Here is a 22864-nt window from a genome sequence, read left to right as displayed (position 1 = left end):
TCCCTTGTTCATGCGTGGGTTGGACAGACCAGTCATCAGCACTAGCTGCAGTGCCTCTATTCAAATGACTCTCTCCTAACACGTTGCTGCTACTATTTTTTTAAAAAATGATCCTGCTGCTCAGCCACTTTACCAGTATGCATATAACTGCCTCGATCACTATCGTTATTGTTCTTGTACATACTGTATATTATTTTATTTATAATTGACACTACTTCTGATATTGCTACTATGCAAGTAATCATTTGGCTTTACCGTTTAGACCTTCTGTAGAGACCCATCCACTTATATATGTAAAATTAATATTGATATGAATATTTTGCTGTGTGTGGTCGCAACATGATTTTGTGACATACAGTACCACAACAATATCATGTGACCGTATCAAGTGTCCACCACATAAATATATGGTACATGCATCTGTTTATGTACTGTACATACAGTGGGGCAAAAAAGTATTGGAATGGGCCAAAATACCAGCAACAGTGTGTGAAAACCTTGTGAAGACTTACAGAAAACGTTTGACCTCTGTCATTGCCAACAACGGGTATATAACAAAGTATTGAGATAAACTTTTGTTATTGACCAAATACTTATTTTCCACCATAATTTGCAAATAAATTCATTAAAAATCCTACAATGTGATTTTCTGGATTTTTTTTCTTCTCATTTTGTCTGTCATAGTTGAAGTGTACCCATGATGAAAATTACAGGCCTCATCTTTTTAAGTGGGAGAACTTGCACAATTGGTGGCTGACTGAATACTTTTTTGCCCCACTGTATGCACCTCACTCAGGTTTCAACTCAGGTTGCATGGCCTTATCACAGTTTTCCATACTTAAGTTAAGTGATGGTGTAACAGTATATAAAGTATGCTAATATACTGGTGTGAAGGCATTTGGGCAGTGGTGTAAGTACCTCAGTAAAAATACTTTAAAGTACTACTTAAGTATCTGTACATTACTTTACTATTTATATTTTTGGCAACTTTTACTTCACTACATTCCAAAACAAAAGAATGTACTTTTTACTCCATACATTTTCCCTGACACCAAAAAGTACTCGTTATATTTTGAAAGGAAAATTGTCCAATTCACACACTTATCAAGAGAACATCCCTGGTCATCCCTACTGCACTTGATGTGGCAGACTCACTAAACACAAATTCTTTGTTTGAAAAATGATGTTTGAGTGTGCCCCTGGCTATCTGTCAGTAAAAAAAATATAAAAAAATGGGCATCTGGTTTAATATAAGGAATTTGAAATGATTTATACTTTTACTTTTGATACTTAAGTACATTTGAGCAATTACATTAACTTGCGGTACTTTATTTTTTATAACCAAATACTTTGACTTTGACTCAAGTAGTATTTTCCTGAGTGACTTACTTTTACTTCAGTCATTTTCTATTAAGGTATCTTTACATTTACTCAAGTATGACAACTTTTTCCACCACTGGATGTGGCTGAGGTATTAGCATTTCTTTCACATTACCCATCAAATTAAACAAGTGTGTCTGGGAAATTGTCATCTGATCTTTATAAAATATTTTTATCTAGACACTTTGTTTACCGGGAATCTTTCCTTGTTGTAGGCTACTACCACTTTTAGTCTAAATCTTTACTACACTACTCACTGTTTAGCACCTGACGTGTGAATCCTGAAAGAGATAGGTGGGGCTGGCTTAAGAGGGTGTTAACAATGCTGAATGGGTGTAGACAAAGGAGAGCTCTCCAGTAGGTACCAAAACAGGCTCTTTTCTCAAAAGTGAGATTACAAATGTATCAACATTCAAAGCAGAATTACTTCCCCATTGTTCCTCAAACATGCAGTGTATGATATACCATTTTGTAGCTGTGTCTCTACTTTTTACCATCGTAAAAAAATAACTATTTCAAATGTTGCTACATAAGACCGAATCCAGGTGGTGAGTCACATTTACTAAGTATTCAGACCTATTGCTATGAGACTTGAAATTAAGCTCATGTGGATTCTGTTTCCATTTATCATCCTTGAGATGTTTCTACAACTTGATTGGAGTCCACCTGTGGTAAATTCAATTGATTGGACATGATTTGGAAAAGCAGGAACCTGTCTATATAAAAGGTCCCACAGTTAACAGAAACAAGATTATCTGGTCTGATAAAACCAAGACTGAACTCTTTGGCCTGAATGCCAAGCATCACGCCTGGAGGGACTGATATACTACACCTTGCAATAAAAATAACACCAACATGCTTATTAGCCACTATATTGTAGAATAACAATGAAGACATCAAAACTATGAAATAACATATATGAAATCATGTAGTAACCAAAAGTGTTAAACAAATAAAAAAATATTTTATATTTGCAATTCTTCAAATAACCATCCTTTGCCTTGATGACAGCTTTGCACACGCTTGGCATTCTCTCAACCAGCTTCACTTGGAATGCTTTTCCAACAGTCTTGAAGGATTTTCCACATATGCTGAGCACTTGGGTGCTTTTCCTTCACTCTGTGGTCCAAGTAATCTCAAACCATCTCGATTGGGTTGAGGTCTTGTGATTGTCATGATTGTCAGGTCATTTTATGCAGCGGTCCATCGCTCTCCTTCTTTGCCAAATAGCCCTTACACAGCCTGGAGGTGTGTTAGGTTATTGTCCTGTTGAAAAACAATGATAGTCCCAATAAGCGCAACCCAGATGGGATGGCATATCGCTGCAGAATTCTGTGGTAGCCATGCTGGTTAAGTGTGCCTTGAATTCTAAATAAATCACAGACAGTGTCACCTGCAAAGCACGCCCACACCATCACACCTCCTTCTCCATGCTTCACGGTGGGAACCACATATTCGGAGATCATCCGGTCACTTGCTCTACGTCTCACAAAGACACAGCGGGTATAAACAGAAATGTCAAATTCGGACTTTAAAGACCACTGGAAAGATTTCCAACGGTCTAATGTCCATTGCTCGTGTTTCTTGGCCCAAGCAAGTCTCATTTTCTTATTGGGGCCCTTTACTAGTGGTTTCTTTGCAGCAATTCGACCATGAAGGCCTGATTCACGCAGTCTCCTCTGAGCAGCTGATGTTGAGATGTGTCTGTTACATGAACTCTGTAAAGCAGTTATTTGTGCAGCAATTTCTGAGGCTGGTAACTCTAATGAACTTATCCTCTGTACAACCAAATAAAAAATTCACTTGACCAACTTTACTCCACACACAGAGATGCATACAATGCTCTCCCCCACCCTCCATTTGGCAAATCTGACCCTAATTCTATCCTCCTGATTCCTGCTTAGAAGCAAAAACTAAAGCTGTGACTCGCTCAATATGGAAGTGGTCAGATGACACGGATGCTATGTTACAGGACTGTTTTGCTAGCACAGACTGGAATATGTTCCGGGATTCATCCACTGGCATTGAGGAGTACACCACCTCAGTCATCGGCGTCATCAATAAGTGCATCAACGACGTCCCCCCCAGTGACTGTACGTACATATCCCAACCAGAAGCCATAGATTACAGGCAACATCCGCATTGAGCTAAAGGCTAGAGCTGCCGCTGTCAAGGAACGGGACACTAATCTGGACACGTATAAGAAATCCCGTTATGCCCTCAGACGAACCATCAAACAAGCAAAGCGTCAATTACAGGATTGAGGTTGAATCCTACAAACCAGCTCTGACGCTTGGCTTAAACTATTACGGACTACAAAGGGAAAACCAGATGCGAGCTGCCCAGTGACGGGAGCCTAGTCCTTGTGCCCAAGAAAGCGAAGGTAACCTGCCTCAATGATTATGGCCTCGTAGCACTCAAGTCGGTAGCCATGAAGTGCTTTGAAAGGCTGGTCATGGCTCACAACAGCATCCTCCCGGATACCCTAGACCCACTCCAATTCGCATACCGCCCTAACAGATCCACAGATGACGCAATCTCAATCCACACTGCCCTTTCTCACCTGGACAAAAGGAACACCTATGTGAGAATGCTGTTCATTGACAACAGCTCTGCATTCAACACCATAGTGCCCATGAAGCTCATCACTAAGCTAAGGACCCTAAACACCTCCCTCTGCAACTGGATTCTGGATTTCCTGACGGGCCACCCCCCCAGGTGGTAAGGGTAGGCAACACCACATCTGCCACGCTGATCCTCAACACTGGGGCCCCTCAGGGATGTGTATTTAGTCCCCTCCTGTGCTCCCTGTACACCCACGACTGCGTGGCCAAAAACGACTCCAACACCATCATTAAGTTTGCTGACAACACAACAGTGGCCTTATCACCGACAATGATGAGAGTCTATAGGGAGGAGGTCAGAAACCTGGCAGTGTGGTCCCAGGACAACAACCTCTACCTCAATGTGAACAAGACAAAGAATCTGAACGTAGACTACAGGATAAGGTGGGCCCGAACAGGCCCCCATTAACATCGACGGGGCTGTAGTGTAGCGGGTCGAGAGTTAAGTTCCTTGGTGTACACATCACCAACAAACTATCATGGTCCAAACACACCAAGACAGTTGTGAAGAGAGCACAACACCTTTTCCACCTCAGGAGAAAATATTTGGCATGGGTCTCCAGATCCTCAAAGGTTCTACAGCTTCACCATCGAGAACATCCTGACCGATTGCATCACCGCCTGGTATGGCAACTGCTCTGCATCTGACCATAAGGCACTACAGAGGGTAGTGCGTACGGCCCAGCACATCACTGGGGCTAAGCTTCCTGCCATCCAGGACCTATATACTAGGCAGTGTCAGAGGAAAGCCAAAAAAATTGTCAGAGACTCCAGTCACCCAAGTCACAGCCGGTTTTCTCTGCTATCGCACGGCTAGCGGTGCCGGAGCGCCAAGTATAGGACCAAAAGGCTCCTTTACAGCTTCTACCCCCAAGCCATAAGACTGCTGAACAGTTAATAAAATCACCACCGAATAATTTAGATTGACACCACTCCCTCCTCCATTTTTGTACACTGATGCCACTTGCTGTTTATTATCTATGCATAGTCACGTCACCCCTACCTACTGTAGATGTACAAATGACCTCTAACGAATACCCCCGCACATTGACTCGGTACTCCCTGTATGTAGCCTCATTAATGTTATTTTATTGTGTTACTTTTCATTTAGTTTATTTGGTAAATATTTTCATAACTCTTTCTTTAACTGCACTTTTGGGTAAAGGCTTGTAAGTAAGCATTTTCATGGTAAGGTTTACACTTACTTGTATTCAGCGCATGTGCCAAATAACTTTTTGATTTAAACTTACCAAATAAGGCTATCTTCTGTATACCACCCCTACCATGTCACAACACAACTGATTGGCTCAAACTCATTAAGGAAAGAAATTCCACAAATTAACAAGGCACACCTTTAAATTGAAATGCATTCCAGGTGACTACCGTGTGAAGCTGGTTGAGAGAATGCCAAGAGGTGTGCAAAGCTGTAATCAAGGCAAAGGGTGGCTACTTTGAAGAATTTAAAATATATTTTCATTTGTTTAACACTTTTGTGGTTACTACATGATTCCATATGTGTTATTTCATAGTTTTGATGTCTTCGCTATTGTGCTACAATGTAGAAAATAGTAAAAATAAAGAAAACTTCTGGAATGAGTAGGTGTATAAACTTTTGACTGATAATGTAGATCTGATGATTAGGTTGAAATTAAATTGATGTAACAACCTGTTAGTCAGGTTAAGTCAATTAATTTAAGATAAAGTATTACCCTAATTTCAATGTTTACAAAGCAGGTTGAAATTAGATTAAAATTGGATTACTTAGTTCAAATCAAACATATTTCCCACATTGATTCCATGTCAATGCGTTGAAACAAACAGTGTGTGCCCAATGGTTATTATCTATGCACTATGGGTAAAATACATCACAATGGACGTAGTGAGATGAAAATGACATGCCTTGACAGCAACCTTATCACTGGTTTAGATTACTTGGTAATGTGAGCCTGTACGATAAACTCTGAGTCACAGATAAACAAGTTCAAAATAAAGTAGAAACTGACTTTGTAGTCTATTGAGAAACTGCTTTGTACATAAAGGGAACACAACCTAAAGCTAATGAAAAGTGCCATGTGACTGCGAGAATGGGATGAAAGGACATCAACAATTTCTTAAGATACTCTGGTGTATCCCGAAACAAACTAATACCTACAGTGTAATTCTTTACATTGATCTTCACTCCAGCTTTGGCTCCTCCAAATGGAACATCTGAAGGAATTTAAAATGGAAGGGGTTACATCAGAAAAAAACACAACAGGCTATATAAACATGTCTGGAGGCCTGATGTCTCGAAGATAAAGGCTAGGTGTGTAAAAGCCCTTACCCACGACAGCACATTTGTATGTCATCAGCGAGGCCAGGGCTTTCACCTCATCGACCGACACCTCGGTGCTGTAGCGGATACCTGAAACATACAACATGTGGGGTGAGTGGGGTGAAACCTGTGATATCAGACTTGGCTGAAAAAAAGTAATGTTTTCCCATTTTCATTCTCTAGCTAGAGTAGGTGTGTATGAGAATATTAGGAAAATGGTATACCTGCACCTTATACATGATGAAAACAATAAGCCTATAAGTTACTGTACAATAAAAAAAGTGAAATGTGTACACTATCCACTTTTTAAAACCAGAGAGCATCCTCCCCCATTAACTTAATCTCCATTTCATACTTGGCCTCTCGTAGTTATTGCAGGTAGTCAGTCAGTTTTAACCAAGATGGAGCCGACCGAGAGGGCTGCCTCGCTTCTAGTCCTTACAAGCATTTCGCTACACTCGCAAAAACATCTGATAACCATGTGTATAAAGACCAATAACATTTGATTTGATTACTGCACAAAATGGTTGCAGTTACCCAGTGTCAGTCACAGTAGGTAAAGTTTCCATTCGTAGGATAGCCGGAGGCAAAGTCATTAATAGACGTCGGGTGATTGGTTGAGGATTCTTGGGTGTGGGACATCACTCTGAGCCCTTTGCGGACAATTTCTCTCCCCCCGGATCTAAAACCAGTAGTAACCACCAACTTCAATGACAGTGATCTTAAAATGAAGACATCTAATATTCCTGCATCCCAGTAACATTGTCGCAAAGGACTGCTTGTTAGCTAGCTACAGGGTTTGATTCACCTCAGCCACTTTCTGCACCTAGACTCGGGAGCTCATTGGTATAGACATGTCACAGACAGTTCATTTTCAGACAAACTCAGCAAAAAAAGGAACGTCCTCTCACTGTCAACTGCGTTTATTTTCAGCAAACTTAACATGTGTAAATATTTGTATGAACATAACAAGATTCAACAACTGAGACAAACTGAACAAGTTCCACAGACATGTGACTAATAGAAATTGAATAATGTTTCCCTGAACAAAGGGGTGGTCAAAATCAAAAGTATTAGTCAGTATCTGGTGTGGCCACCAGTTGCATTAAGTACTGCAGTGCATCTCCTTCTCATAGACTGCACCAGAATTGCCAGTTCTTGCTGTGAGATGTTACCCCACTCTTCCACCAAGGCACCTGCAAGTTCCTGGACATTTCTGGGGGGAGGGGGGCGGATAGCCCTCACCCAGACGTGGTCCCAGACGTGCTCAATGGGATTGAGATTTCTTGCAGGAAATCACACACAGAACGAGCAGTATGGCTGGTGGCATTGTCATCCTGGAGGGTCATGTCAGGATGAGCCTGCAGGAAGGGTACCACATGAGGGAGGAGGATGTCTTCCCTGTAATGCACAGTGTTGAGATTCCCTGCAACAACAACAAGCTCAGTCCGATGCTGTTACACACCGCCCCAGACCATGACGGACCCTCCACCTCCAAATTGATCCCGCTCCAGAGTACAGGCCTCGGTGTAATGCTCATTCCATTTGACGATAAATGCTAATCCGACCATCACACCTGGTGAGACAAAACCGTGACTCGTCAGTGAAGAGCACTTTTTGCCAGTCCTGTCTGGTCCAGCGACAGTGGGTTTGTGCCCATAGGCGACGTTGTTGCCGATGATGTCTGGTGAGGACCTTGCTTTACAACAGGCCTACAAGCCCCCAGTCCAGCCTCTCTCAGTCTATTCCGGACAGACTGAGCACTGATGGAGAGATTGTGCATTCCTGGTGTAACTCGGCAGTTGTTGTTGCCATTCTGTACCTAAGGTGTGATGTTCGGATGTGCCGATCCTGTGCAGGTGTTGTTACATGTGGTCTGCCACTGCGAGGACGATCAGCTGTCCGTCCTGTCTCCCTGTAGCGCTGTCTTAGGCGTCTCACAGTACGGACATTGCAATTTATTACCATGGGCAATTCTGCAGTCCTCATGCCTCCTTGCAGCATGCCTAAGGCACGTTCACGCAGATGAGCAGGGACCTTGTGCATCTTTCTTTTTGTGTTTTTCAGAGTCAGTAGAAAGGCCTCTTTAGTGTCCTAAGTTTTCATAACTGTGACCTTAATTGCCTACCGTCTGTAAGCTGTTAGTGTCTTAACGACCGTTCCACAGGTGCATGTTCCTTAATTGTTTATGGTTCATTGAACAAGCATGGGAAACAGTGTAAACCCTTTACAACAAAGATCTGTGAAGTTATTTGGATTTTTATGAATTATCTTTGAAAGACAGGGTCCAGAAAAAAGGATGTTTCTTTTTTTGCTGAGTTTATGTGCAACTTATTGTTAGTTTATCCATTGTCCGCTGCATTTAAGAGGATAACTAACTTAAATGACTGAAATGTAGCCACTACTAGCCAACGAATTGTGGACTTCCTGTTCTTTAATACATTTGGGTCAACTTGCACATATCAAGCAACAGAGTTTGTGGAAAGGTAAAAATAACAATTAGTGAAAATAAAATTGATTGGTAGCTAGCTGGTGAGGCTTTTATTTTTTTCCACATTTAATTAAGCCGAAGCTGGGTTTCCTAAGTTGTTCTGTGCTTACTGCTAATGCCGGTGAGCAAGCTAAACAGAAGGCTTTGCAGTGCATCTGTATGATGTCACACAAGCAAGAAGGCCCAACAAATCACCAGATGTAACTCATGAATATTAATGACTTTGCCTACAGCTATCCTACGAATGGAAATTTTGCTTACAGTAGAGCTCCGTAGAGAGGAGAGGCTTGCATGCGAGGGTGGTGAAACCACACCTCCGCCTAGCGCTATGGCTCACTGAGGGGATTTGATTAGGCTGAACCGGGTTGCACCAAGCTATGGGCTTGTAATGTGACTTACATTTTCAAACAAGTTTTTTTTCCCGGGAAGGCAGGTTTTAAAAAAGCTAACACTTTTGAATAGGAACCCCAAGTAATTACTCCATGTGTCTGACATTCATCACTTAATTTTTAGTCAACTTCGGCTTTGAATGGGGCAACCAGCTCACGCCTGGGTGGCAGCCAGGTATTTAAACTAATAAAACGCTCTCACTCCTGAGACCGCGGGCCCCCCTCCACTCCTCTCCCCCACAATGAGGAAAAACATTGAGCTGGAAACTAAATGTGCTCCTGGCAGGACCGTCTTGTTCACTGACTCTTACCACTATACCAGGCAGGGGTACTCAAATAGTATAGTAGTATTTGCTATGGAGCGATGGGAAAATGTTGCCGTTTCAAAGATAATTTCCTGCAATTCTACAAATTGTCCATGCCTTATGGATCTTCACATGATACCAGGAGTGAAATCACGACCAAATTCCCAAAAAGTGACTTTTTTTTAATGGTCGGGACCCGCGGTCCGTAATGACCTCGTTTTGTGTCCGGATCAGGTCAGCAGACCACCTATAGAGCATGGCTGCTCTACACACAGGACCTCAAACTTTCCACTTCTGAAGACACTGAAGCTTTTAATAGCTGCATAAAGTGCAGGGTATTTCTAATTAGTGCAACATGAGGCTGATGGTTCAAACTTGATGCAGAGAACTGGTTTTGGGAAGGTGTGCAATTCAAAAGCAGACCTAACAGGATTGTGATTGAAGTGTAATTTATTTCCAGAGGGAGAGAATTGTTTGAGTGTGACTAGCTTCATCACCAACACTCTTTTAAGAAATCAGATTTCATCCAGATTTCAACCATCTGCCATAGGTCTACTGTAAGTCAGCTGACATATGGACATGGCTCAGAATCGACTAACATAACAGAATTGAGGTTCAAATTAGAAAAGCCACCTCAAATATTCAGGGAAATGTCATGTCTTCCTGTACCAAACTCAGGTCATCTTTGGACAGGGAGCCAAACAGAGAGATTCCAGTGCGCCCATCAATACCAAGGCTCAGTGCCCAGAGATGTAATGCCAGAGAGTTTTCATTCCAATAACCGTGGCAGGTGCCAAAAATTATTCTAACACCGCCCCTGTCATCGCCAGTGCCAGCATTTCTGTACTATGGCTTTTACTCAATGGCTGGCTACTGGTGAACATTTTATTTAACTAGGAAAGTCAGTTAAGAACAAATTCTTATTTACAATGATGGCCTAGCTAGCCTAACAAGACTCAATAAACAACAGGGTCTTGGTTTCTGGATCCCTAATTCATGGCATAAAGTTGAATACAGAGAAACTGGCTGACACCGTACATTTCACTGAGATGAGTGAGGCAAGCAGGCACTTAAGGTTCAAGAGTTCATATCCTCATCACAGGTTAAATATAGTAGGGTTGCCTCTGTCGGGGGTCATTCCAGTCTATGACAGGAGCAGCACAACACAATAGTCTCTCACCCCCCCCTGTTTTAGCCAACCCAGTAGCCACTGCAGCCTCCTCCCACGTAAAGGACTTATGCTCTCATCTCACACCACTACCTTATCCAGGTTTGGTTTTGACCAGCTCTGAGTTGGTCAGGTCTGGTCGAGTTTAATAATTGTAAAACTGGCACAACCCCATTATCCTTCCTTTAAAACAAACTCCAGAGAGACAAATGAGAGAAGCTACAAGTAATTTGTTATTAAAAGTTCAGAACAAATCCTGAAGCTACACACCAAGCTTTATACAATTCAGCCTGGACAGAAATTGAGGAAGAGAGCTGTCTGCTCTCTGAAAATGGAGCATGCACACTAGCATCACCTAGCAAGTTCAGCCCTAAGTGGTTCTTCATGTCATGCTTTGGTGATCTGCTAAATCGCATATTATTATAAACCATCAATGATCAATATCCAGCCTAAATCCTAAAGCGCCAATGTTCACACAGCCATACAAGGCTCTGCCCAGTTGAATAAACAAACCAACAACTGTACTGTCAGCATTCCTGTCCTGGGTGGAGTTCAAACTTCCATTCAACTGCACTAGATTTATGATTTTCCATTTTCAACCCTCTGAATTTGGGATTGTGATTCAGTCTATCTATTCTATTTCTATGGCTCAGTCATTTCTTGGCCCCTCGCGTGTAAATAATATGCTGACCTCAGTTCCAAACTTCCTATCAGGAGAGGCTATGCAGACACGCCTGGTGCCCAAATTGATGACGCAGGTCGCGCAGCTCAGAGTCCAGTGTGGCGACGAATGGATTCAGTTCAGTCAGTCGAGCAGTTTCCAGTTTATGCTGGCTAGCTGGCAACAACAGCACCATGCCGCTAGTTAAAAGTTGTTACGTGTTTATTTAGATGTGCGAGGGAGAATTAACTTGTAGTATTGGTCACCATGACATGCCAATTAGCTAACTTAACGTCAAGACGGTACGAATGAACCAGTACAACTATGTTGTACACGAGGTGGTTGCTCACGTGAGTTGCTTCCCACTGGGCAGCAGTTCTTTCCCACAGGCAGTGTTGACATGTTCGCGATTTTCCTGACAAATTGGGCTACTTTGAAAACGATGTCGCGGGTGAAAATGTATTGGTCACGGGTTTTTGGCGGTCGCCAAGGCGCTGATCTTAAAAATGTATATTTCACTGCTCCTTACTGTCAGGCAGTTAGACAGGCTGTTGCTGAGGGCCAGATGGGTGCATGTGTGTTAAGAGAGCACTAATTATTGGCTGAGTCACGTGAGCGGCAGGAGACGTTGACAACTTTTTACCAGTTGTAGGTAGGCTATTTAGATTATGTAGTAACCTATTTCCAAACCTTTTTCCATAAACCATTAAATACTCTAGAACTGATGCACGTCAATAAGTAATGGAGACAAAGCACTGGAAAACGACTTTGGGCGCATTACATAAATCTGCTGGGTGGTTGTTTAAACTGCATTCTAATGTTGACTGCTTAAAGAAAACGGTATAAAGCCAGGTGCTTTATGGATGCTCAGTTCTTGGGTCTCGGGTGCTGCCAGAGTGGAAATATGAAATGGAAGTTATGGAACTCCCTTGCGTTTTTTTTATGGGGAAAAAGTCCTCAATTAACTGAAATTAGGCTAAATGTGGAGAATTATACATTTGCCTCTGTTGGCCATCAAGTAGCCCATTAATGTATATGCCATTGTAGGCTACCATTTGATACAATAAATGTTGAAATTCCGATATCACTGGAGTCATTGCAAATCAATTTCATGGAAGACCCATGACCTGAGTCAAAGACCCAGCTTTCTGACACTGGGTCCAACATTGTGCTCCAAAATGCCTTGGTGTGCTCCAAAATGCCTTGGTATTCTCCTGATTTCATGATGCCATGCACACGTTCAAGGCACCCAGTGCCAGCAAAGTAACCCCAAAATGTCACTGAACCGACTCCTTGTTTGACTGTAGGGGAGGTGTTATTTTCTTTGTTTACAGAAAACAAAATGAAGCCTTCAGAGATTGTGTGCTTTACCAAAACAAAACTCTTAATTTGGTTTAATCTGTCCACAAGACATTCTCCCAGAAGGTTTTTGGCATGTTCAGGAGCGTTTTGGCAAACTGCAAGTCTGGCTTTCCTATGTCTTCCAGCAGTGGGGTCCTCCTGGGTCTCCTACCATATAACCCCCTTTCATTGAGTTGGCAAAGGATGGTACGAGTTAAACCTGTCATACCTTGTGTCTGAAAGTCAGCTTGAATTTGTGTGGCAGTTGACTGAGGTGCTTTCTCCACCATTCAAGCAATCCTGCACTGCAATCTTCCATCAAGTTCTCTCGTGGCCACGTCCAGGGAGGTTGGCTACAGTGACATGGGCCTTTAAACTTGTTGATAACATTATGTATGGTGGATAAAGGAACATCAAGGTCTCTGGAGATGGACTTGAGATTGTAGCCAATCTTGTCTGACATCAGATAATTCTCGGGTTTTCTTTCTTCTCTCCATGCTCATTGTGGTACACAAAGCAGGAGAAGGAATAATTTTCTCTATTCAAACTGGTTGAATGTGATTAGTATGTTGCAGGTTCCTGCAACTCCCCAATAGGCAAGTTCAATTCCAACGTAAAGGAAAATCACCTGCTTGAAATCTAATTATTTCTAACTACTTCTAGAAGGTGCCAATATTGTCTTGGCCATTTTAGGATTTCTTTGTGGAATAAGCTAAGATTTGGTCAATTATTCAGATTTTGTTTAGTTCAACTGCACACTGAAGACATATGTGGACACCAATTTTTTAAAATTTCAACCGTTTTCTGGAAGAAATGGTGCATTATTTGAAAAAAGTGCAAGGTTTCCAATGTTTTGGGCCAAGACTGTAGAATAAGTTAGGATAGCCTACCATTTGTCCCATCTCATTTAATTGGACACACTTCACAGTAGTAAATACACTGCTCAAAAAAATAAAGGGAACACTTAAACAACACAATGTAACTCCAAGTCAATCACACTTCTGTGAAATCAAACTATCCACTTAGGAAGCAACACTGATTGACAATAAATTTCACATGCTGTTGTGCAAATGGAATAGACAACAGGTGGAAATTATAGGCAATTAGCAAGACACCCCCAATAAAGGAGTGGTTCTGCAGGTGGTGACCACAGACCACTACTCAGTTCATATGCTTCCTGGCTGATGTTTTGGTCACTTTTGAATGCTGGCGGAGTCTACAACCCACACAAGTGGCTCAGGTAGTGCAGCTCATCCAGGATAGTACATCAATGCAAGCTGTGGCAAGAAGGTTTGCTGTGTCTGTCAGCGTAGTGTCCAGAGCACGGAGGCACTACCAGGAGACAGGCCAGTACATCAGGAGACGTGGAGGAGGCCGTAGGAGGGCAACAACCCAGCAGCAGGACCGCTACCTCCGCCTTTGTGCAAGGAGGAGCACTACCAGAGCCCTGCAAAATGACCTCCAGCAGGCCACAAATGTGCATGTGTCTGCTCAAACGGTTAGAAACAGACTCCAAGAGGGTGGTATGAGGGCCCGACGTCCACATGTGGGGGTTGTGCTTACAGCCCAACACCGTGCAGGACGTTTGTCATTTGCCAGAGAACACCAAGATTGGCAAATTCGCCACTGGCTCCCTGTGCTCTTCACAGATGAAAGCAGGTTCACACTGAGCACGTGACAGACGTGACAGAGTCTGGAGACGCCGTGGAGAATGTTCTGCTGCCTGCAACATCCTCCAGCATTACCGGTTTGGCGGTGGGTCAGTCATGGTGTGGGGTGGCATTTCTTTGGGAGGCCGCACAGCCCTCCATGTGCTCGCCAGAGGTAGCCTGACTGCCATTAGGTACCGAGATGAGATCCTCAGACCCCTTGTGAGACCATATGCTGGTGCGGTTGGCCCTGGGTTCCTCCTAATGCAAAAAAATGCTAGACCTCATGTGGCTGGAGTGTGTCAGCAGTTCCTGCAAGAGGAAGGCATTGATGCTATGGACTGGCCCGCCCGTTCCTCAGACCTGAATCCAATTGAGAACATCTGGGACATCATGTCTCGCTCCATCCACCAACGCCACGTTGCACCACAGACTGTCCAGGAGTTGGCGGATGCTTTAGTCCAGGTCTGGGAGGAGATCCCTCAGGAGACCATCTGCCACCTCCTCAGGAGCATGCCCGGGCATTGTAGGGAGGTCATACAGGCACCACACACTACTGAGCCTCATTTTGACTTGTTTTAAGGACATTACATCAAAGTTGGAACAGCCTGTAGTGTGGTTTTCCACTTTAATTTTGAGTGTGACTCCAAATCCAGACCTCCATGGGTTGATAAATTTGATTTCCATTGATAATTTGTGTGTGATTTTGTTGTCAGCACATTCAAATATGTAAAGAAAAAAGTATTTAATAAGAATATTTCATTCATTCAGATCTAGGATGTGTTATTTTAGCGTTCCCTTTATTTTTTTGAGCAGTGTAGATTAAAGTATTTTGCTCTATGCGATCTGATGCGCAGTTTAATGGTAGAACAGATGGTTCACCTTTACCATTGACATTTGTAGACCACTACGTCTGAATAGTGTAATGTCAAATTTCTCAAGTAGACAATTTTATTTATAAACATTAATACATATCGTAACCATTGCAGAAGACTTTTCTCAGCTTTTCTGGCCATGGATGAGTTCATATTCCCAAAGTAGCCACTCAACAAATTACCATGCGCATCTCATTTAATTGGACCTATTAGATAGGCTTTTATAATTTCAAGTGTTCGACAGGCAGCGCGGTATTTAACAGATGAACAGTCAGTTGATCTTTTGCATTGAAGTGTATAGGTCTACTGTAGTTTACATTTTTTTCAGAGTAAACCAAGAAAAACAATTGTTTTTTCTAATTTGTTATAGCTATAAGGGCACGTAAATGTGCCTCATTTTGCCAACATCTCTCATTTGTTGATGGCACTGGCTGCGCCAGGTCAGATCTGAATGCATAAGGATGTCCATTAAAATGTTCCCTGTCATGTTGTCTGATGCCAAATTTTCTTAAAAGAAACTCAAATGGCATATACTTAATGGATTTTTGAATATTCACATGGAAATATGTCGCCAAATGGATGGAAACCTAGCTATAGACACCCTAAAGGCAAATGCAAAAGTCCAGTGTCACTTTGATTATGGCTGATTATGGCTGGTTCACCAGCTGGCCCAAACATCTAAAGAATAAGCTACATGTCAAACAAGCTGGTGAGAATTGTACCCCCTCCTACTCATCTGGGAGGTTGAGCATTTTGTCATCTCTGTTATGGTATATGTATTTTTGTAAAAAAGAAATATATAAAAATAGGGACTACAATGGAAATAAGTCCCCTGCTTTATTGTGCTTTCTTTTTATACTGACAAATCAAATAAAAAAATCTATATATCCGAACTGTGCAGCGGCCAATTGATGAATGGAAAACTACATTACAAAACACCAAAAAGTTTAATGACATTCAGAGAATGTCAAGCCAAGCATTTGATACTGGGTAAGCCTACAAGGTAGGGAGGGATGTATTTTCTGTTGATAGAGATTGACAGTCTTTTTATTGTGGTGTTGAAAACACAAACCATGATATTTAAGTCCCCAAAGTCGGTATGTTTTATTTATTGGTTGTGTGGTGGATTGGTACAGAAACCCGTTGGTGGAAAATTCGCAGCATATTTTTAATATAATTACAAATATGGCATCAAAATGTTGAAAATCTGATTCCCCCTAGCTGATCATTGTCTACAGCCGGCTCTGATCATGTTATGAAACATGGCAGGGAGAGAGACCTTGTCTGTGGTGGTCGGCGAACCCTCAACCTTCTGGCCTGTAGTCCTGCGTGGCATCGACTGTGCCACAAAAGCATGCTGAAGTGGCAAAGTCGATATCCAGGGTCGCTACAGTTGGTCATAAACATTATGAGTTAATTATATGAGAGGGGAGGGTATTCAATGTATTTTACAGTAAAAGGTGAAAATATTTGGAATGTTTAGGAGGGGGGTGCATTTTGTTTATGACACCTTGAGTTGGACCAGCCCCTTAAATTTTGATCTGACGCTTAGGCCGCAGGTGTGTCCATATAGTGTCTCCCCTTCCAATCAGCTACCACCACAGACAGAAGGGGTAATCCAGATACTTCACAGGGGCTGTAAAGCTGAGGCATCCGTTTAGAATGTTTTCTCACCACCAAAATGTGACCGACCGGCTGGATTCGGTGTTATGTAGCAACATTTTAAATGCTGTTTTTTACATTGGATAAAAGTAGCAACTCAATTGTATATCATACACTACTGTTGAGGAACAATGGGAAATTCATTCTGCTTTGAAAGTTGATAAACTTGTAACCTCACCTTTGAGAAAATGGCCCTTGATTGTTTTGGTACCTACTGGAGAGCACTTCTTTGTCTAAACCCATTCAGCATCGTTCACACCCTCTTAAGCCAGCCCCACCCATCTCTTTAAGGATTCACATGTTAGGCCATGTACAAATGTACTAAACAACCAAAGATATCAAAACTAAAGGTTGGCTTATAATATGGGTGTGTTCGTAAATGTAATCTTCTAAACAGCTTCTACCCCCAAGCCATAAGACTCCTGAACATCTAATCAAATGGCTACCCAGAATATTTGTATTGACCCCCCCCCCCCCCCCCCCACACACACACACACTGCTGCTACTCTGTTATTATCGATGCATAGTCACTTTAATAACTCTACCTACATGTACATATTACCTCAATACATTGACTCTGTACCGGTACCCCCTGTATATAGCTCCGCTATTATTTACTGCTGCTCTTTAAATATTTGTTATTCTTATCTCTTTTTTTGTATTTTCTTAAAACTGCATTGTTGGTTAAGGGCTTGTAAGTAAGCATTTCACTGTAAGGTCTACCTACACCTGTTGTATTCGGCACATGTGACAAATAAAATGTGATTTGATTTGAGTGCCAGTGTGTGCTCTGGGCATTTGTAAACTCAGAGCACTGTCAGGTTGGCCATTCGTAAATTCAGAGCTGTTTCGCTCTCGGAGCATTCTGAGCACACACTGGACGCTCTGGCCGAAAAGTAGGGTTGATCCGAGTGTTCTGACCTAACAGTCAAGCACCCAAGCTAACTGGCTAACATTGGCTAGCTACCTACAGACACAAATGAGAGAACATCTCACTGACCATTTTACTTGCCCTAGCAGAGCAGGTTAGGCTGTTATGTTATCCAGAGCGTTGGTGACAGCAGCTTTGTTGCTGGTAATAATTTAATTACGCTTTTTTGCCAACGTTTACTGACACTGGCCATATTCAACGGGTGTTGAGAGTTCGTAATTCATCAGATATTCTGCGACTTTAGGGAAAGCGAATTTAGGGAAAGGGAAAATACCTAGTCAGTTGTTCAACTGAAATGTGTCTTCCGTATTTAACCCAACCCCTCTGCCTTGATTGACATCTTCGACGCAGGGGGAACAGTGGGTTACCTGCCTTGCTCAGGGGCAAAACAGATTTTTTTTGCCTTGTCAGCTCGGGGATTCGATCCAGCAAACTTTTGGTTACTGGCCCACAACTCTCTAACCACTAGGCAACAGTTGTCACAGTGACATCAAACATTCTATCGAAATAGTTACTTGCATAGTGGAGTCTTGTTTAGACATGTAGCTAGCTAGCTAAACAATTAACCATAATCCCAACTCATAACGTTACTACCCTGCATGAATTTGAAGGTAGCTAACCAACCAGGTTCAATGTTAGCTAACTAACATTAGGCCATAACTAGCAATGCGAATGGCTCTGAGATACAAATAATATTACTACACAGATCATACACGTAACGTTAGCTAACTAGCCAGCCAGCTAACGGTAGCTAACAGTACACTAACTTGAAGCGAATACAACTGACAAAATTAGAAACATGTCAAATCTGAAAATGTAGCTAGCTAGACTCTCTTACCCGTTTGCTTCTCCCTCTCTGTCACAGATGTCACTGTTCCCATTAGTTTTAAGATGTAATCAGGAAACGGGTGTTTTATACAACAGCCTTCTGTGTGTTATCTTTTACTCAGTCTGCATATTTGCAATCAAATGTTACAATCTTCTCCATCTTCTTAGCTATCAGACTCTAATTCCACTGATTTCAAAACTCGTTCCTCCAGAAAGTGGAGAGCAACACTTATGCAGTTCTACTACATGATAACTTTCAAAAAAGCCATGTTAGAAAGAATTACCTACACATACTGATTACCTACACATTTATTTTATTTATTTAAATTTTTATTTGTATTTACAGACGGCCTACAAGTTTGTTATTAATGCACATGAAAGTTCACATGTTCCAGAAGGCATTTCTTCAAAAAAAAATAAATGTTTACATTCAAATGGCGCTCTTGTGAAGTAGTGATGCATGACATACACCTAGTTTCCTGAAACGAGTCACAAATATGGTAGTGAGAGGAAGTCCAGTCGTGGATAGTGGGAGGGGATGGAACAAGGTGAAACTGTGCTGACATTCTGCAAATGTTCTCAACGATGAAACATCTGATCACAATACATTTTTCTGTTCTCAAAACTGAATCTGTTATGAACACAGTGCCCTATATTTTAGACTTGATGCTTTGTCAGTTTTTAAAAAATTGCAATGTTTAGGAGTGCAAGGTCAAATTGAGTTTGTGCACATGCGCACTTCCGAGGCGGCGTTCCCTAACGGAAATATGCAAATATATTCTACAATGCGCCAATAGGATCTAGCTTGTGCTTCGCCCACCTCCTTGCTTGTTCTGCCCACTGTGCTTCATATGCTCCCATTGAAAAACGACACAGATTAACTATTTGCTACAACTAAAGTGGTATAAAGCGTCCGTTTCCGGTTCAGGGATACAGTATTTTCAACCTACTTTTCGTTTCCCTGGGTATCACACAGTTCGATGTGAGGGAAATGGAGTCGCTAGAGAAAGAAAGAACAAGATGGTTGCCAGTAGTGCAGTAATATCATAAGGATACGTATACTTGAAAACAGAGGAGGAATGGAGAGAAAAAGAGAGGAGGTCTAAGAGAGAGGGAAGAAGAGGGTGAACTTGAGTCCGATAAGAAATGTTGAAAAAAGGATGCTTTTAAAGATTTTTTAAATAGAAATTGTAAGCAGAGGGAGCTGAAGACAGGAGGAGTATCGGAGGAAGTATCGGAGGTGATAGGTGTGGTGAAGTTATCGGAGACCAAGGTATGCGCCAAGGGTCAGAAAAAAGATGAGTCAGACAGTAGGAGTGAAGTTTATGGAAAAAGTGTACTCTTGCCTTTTAGCTGATCCATTTTTGGTTTCATGGTGGGTGAATCAAAGAGATGTGTAATGTGGAATCGGTGAGGGTAACCAGAAGTGGTCTAGTGATAATCGTTTGTGTTTCTGTTGGTATTATTATTAAAATCAAGCAAAGTATAAGGGAGTTGTACTCCAGTCTAGTAGGTGGCGGTAATGCAACAAATTGGATGCCAACCGCAGTTAAACCTCATAGAAGAAGACAAAAGAAGATAGGCCCCTGCAACCTCAGATGCTAATTTGCCCGGTGACTGACGAAATACCTTTTGTGCATCAGCTTTCGTTTTATATTTTGATTTATTACATCATAATTGTACATGGAGTACCTAGCAACAGAATACGGTTGTACGTGTGTCATAACTTATCTAGCTAGCTTAGTGATGGATAGCTAAGGTACCTAGTTAACTAGTTAGTAATTAAGCCAATGCATATTACCTTAAGGTGGTAACGTTAACGTAAGTTAGCTATGTGGATTTGCGTTGCCCCCCGGGGGGGCATGGTTTGACTGTCAAAGTAGCTAGCAAGACATGGAAACCAGCCGCTTCCTCACACAAAGTAGTTTTAAAAGTCAATATTAGCGAGCTAGCATCGAAACATACGTAGCTTAGGAAAGTTTGAACATATTTGAACCATCTGTACAGGAGTTGACAGGCTGGCGAACATGCTAGTTACAGTGTCAGCTTTAGCACTGTTTGATCCCACGCCCCTTCACTGTCATTTCACTTTCCCCGCTTTACCTCCTTTACAGGGGGTCCTGTGTTGGCTGTGCTGGGCACGATACCCCTCAATCACCTCCCATTCGCCGTTGTCTCGCTTGATGGGGAACGATACACTCAGTATATGGTTGCAGGGCTTGATAATCTTGAGAATTCCGCGAACTCTGTGTCTCTTCTGCACTGGCGTCTCCTTGTTCTTGAGGTCCTCCACCAGTTTGTCCTCAACAATATTAGCACCGCGGTCAAAGAATCCCTCCACCATTTTAAAGAAGTTGGGGTCATCTGCATCTTTCTCTCCCACGACCTCGCTGTAGTGGCGCACCCTCATCAACGACGCGGTAACTGGAAGAGCCGACTCAACACATCCCGAGGCCAGAGCACTGCTTGCACCACGAGTAAGTAATTCTCCGAAATATCTGTACATTTTTAACTGAGGTAGCGGGTTAGTAACGAATGATATTCAAAGAAAAGTGAAGGCAAACCAAAAACTTATAACAAGACAACGGCTTGTCCTGTCCCGTTTCGAATTGATCTTACAGCAGTCATACGTCCCCTTTCTTGTTTTAAAGGCAGGCGTGTTTGTGTGGATTCCCACCTCACTGGGGAGGGTTCCACTTGAACGCGCATGCAAATTATGCGCGCCTCCGCGATAAGTTTTTTGCGCCCCCTGGCGTTTTCAGCAGGACGCAACGTTCAGATATAAATGTGTGAAATTCATAAGGAATCACATCAGGCTAGTCTATTCATAGCATTTATATCTGCAACGTTGCACAATGTTTTCGTACTGAACATGGCCTGGTTGTTTTGACATTGATTCAAGCAAAATGTCAAAAACGTGTGTGTAATCCTGCACAGTGAATGATGTGGTAGAGAGTTAATTTGTATTTGTAGAAATGAGTTGGAGAGGGGTATGTTCAAGGGTGTGGGGTATACAGGAAGTACCGAATTATGGAAAATAAATGGATTGAGATACACATTTTGGGTCTTCAAAATTGTTATCTTGAACTGCAGCACCCTTAGATTGCTCCCAAACCCCCCTCAAAAGTTCTCTGTCACTTTGAAAGACAGCAGGTTCACCCATGGGAAGGGAGTAACGTTAGAGAGCACTGAAGAAAATATATTCCATATGCTCAGTTACATTTAGTTATTTTGCATCACAGAGGGAAGGAGACTTGCAGACTGTAGCAGTTGTAGAAACCATCAAAGTCATACACCACGACATCCCAATTTTTAGGAATGAACGCCAAGGCAGACGGTGTCCCTTAGTAAGTAAGACGCTGCACATTGGTGTGTTTTATGGGTGTCTCCCTGACGTCATAGGTTGGCAGGGAAGAAGGGTGTCGTGTCACATCTGTGCCAGTGACGCCCAATCTGACATCTAGATGTAGATCTAGCACCCCAAGCATTTGTCGTCAGGCGACGTCTTTTTATATTTGGCCAAAACATAGACATTCATATTTTGTCCAGACCAGCCTTGATTTAGTCCAAACATGGACGTCTATGATCGGTTGGTCTGGAAAGGAACAAATCTGAACCAATCATAGACATCTATGTTTCACAAATTTTGACAGTAGAGCACAGCAGATAACAGTACATTTGACATTTTAGTAATTTAGCAGATGCTTTTATCCAGAGCGACTTACAGTAGTGAGTGCATACATTTTCATACTGGTCCCCCCATGGGAATCGAACCCACAACCATGACATTGCAAGCGCCGTGCTCTACCAACTGAATTACAACTGAGCTACACAGTACATTACAGTACACCAGGGATGGGCAACTTTGATGGAGGTCGGGGCCACAAAAAAATCTGAATTCAACCTTAGTGGCTCGGGGTCAGTATACGCACATCCAAACCCACACATGCAGGTCAGAAGCCCTCGTGAAAGCAGACTAATTTCATGCAATTCTACTTGTTTTGCCATGGGGTGGAGAGAAAAATATGCAGTTTTAACAGCCAATTTCCTGCAATTTTACATATTTTGCCATAGGCTGGAGAAAGATGTTTGCAGTTTTTAATATCATATTTTAGTGAGAGTGACTAACAAAATCAATGGGGGCCCCCCAGTCGGTAATTCGACCATGATTACTACAAGTTGAGATAATCTAGCGGCAAGTTCATTTACCAATCTAAAACATTATACCTGACATGAGAGAAATAGT

General features: G+C 42.2%; 1 protein-coding gene across 1 annotated transcript in view; it reads right to left on the bottom strand.

Moving 5' to 3' along the window:
* glud1 (glutamate dehydrogenase 1) overlaps positions 1–21274 on the bottom strand; it is a 39969-nt gene extending 18695 nt beyond the window's left edge. The window contains 3 exon segments of the mRNA NM_001172529.1: positions 6157–6212; positions 6328–6408; positions 20722–21274. Coding sequence (NP_001166000.1) covers positions 6157–6212; positions 6328–6408; positions 20722–21124 — 540 coding nt within the window. The 5' untranslated portion in view covers positions 21125–21274.
* Between the last annotated feature and the right edge of the window lie 1590 nt (positions 21275–22864).

Source organism: Oncorhynchus mykiss, chromosome 1, assembly GCF_057628025.1.
Source record: "Oncorhynchus mykiss isolate SJ-2025 chromosome 1, ASM5762802v1, whole genome shotgun sequence".
In the NCBI taxonomy this organism is placed as follows: domain Eukaryota; kingdom Metazoa; phylum Chordata; class Actinopteri; order Salmoniformes; family Salmonidae; genus Oncorhynchus; species Oncorhynchus mykiss.
This window is presented reverse-complemented; position numbering and strand designations above follow the sequence as displayed.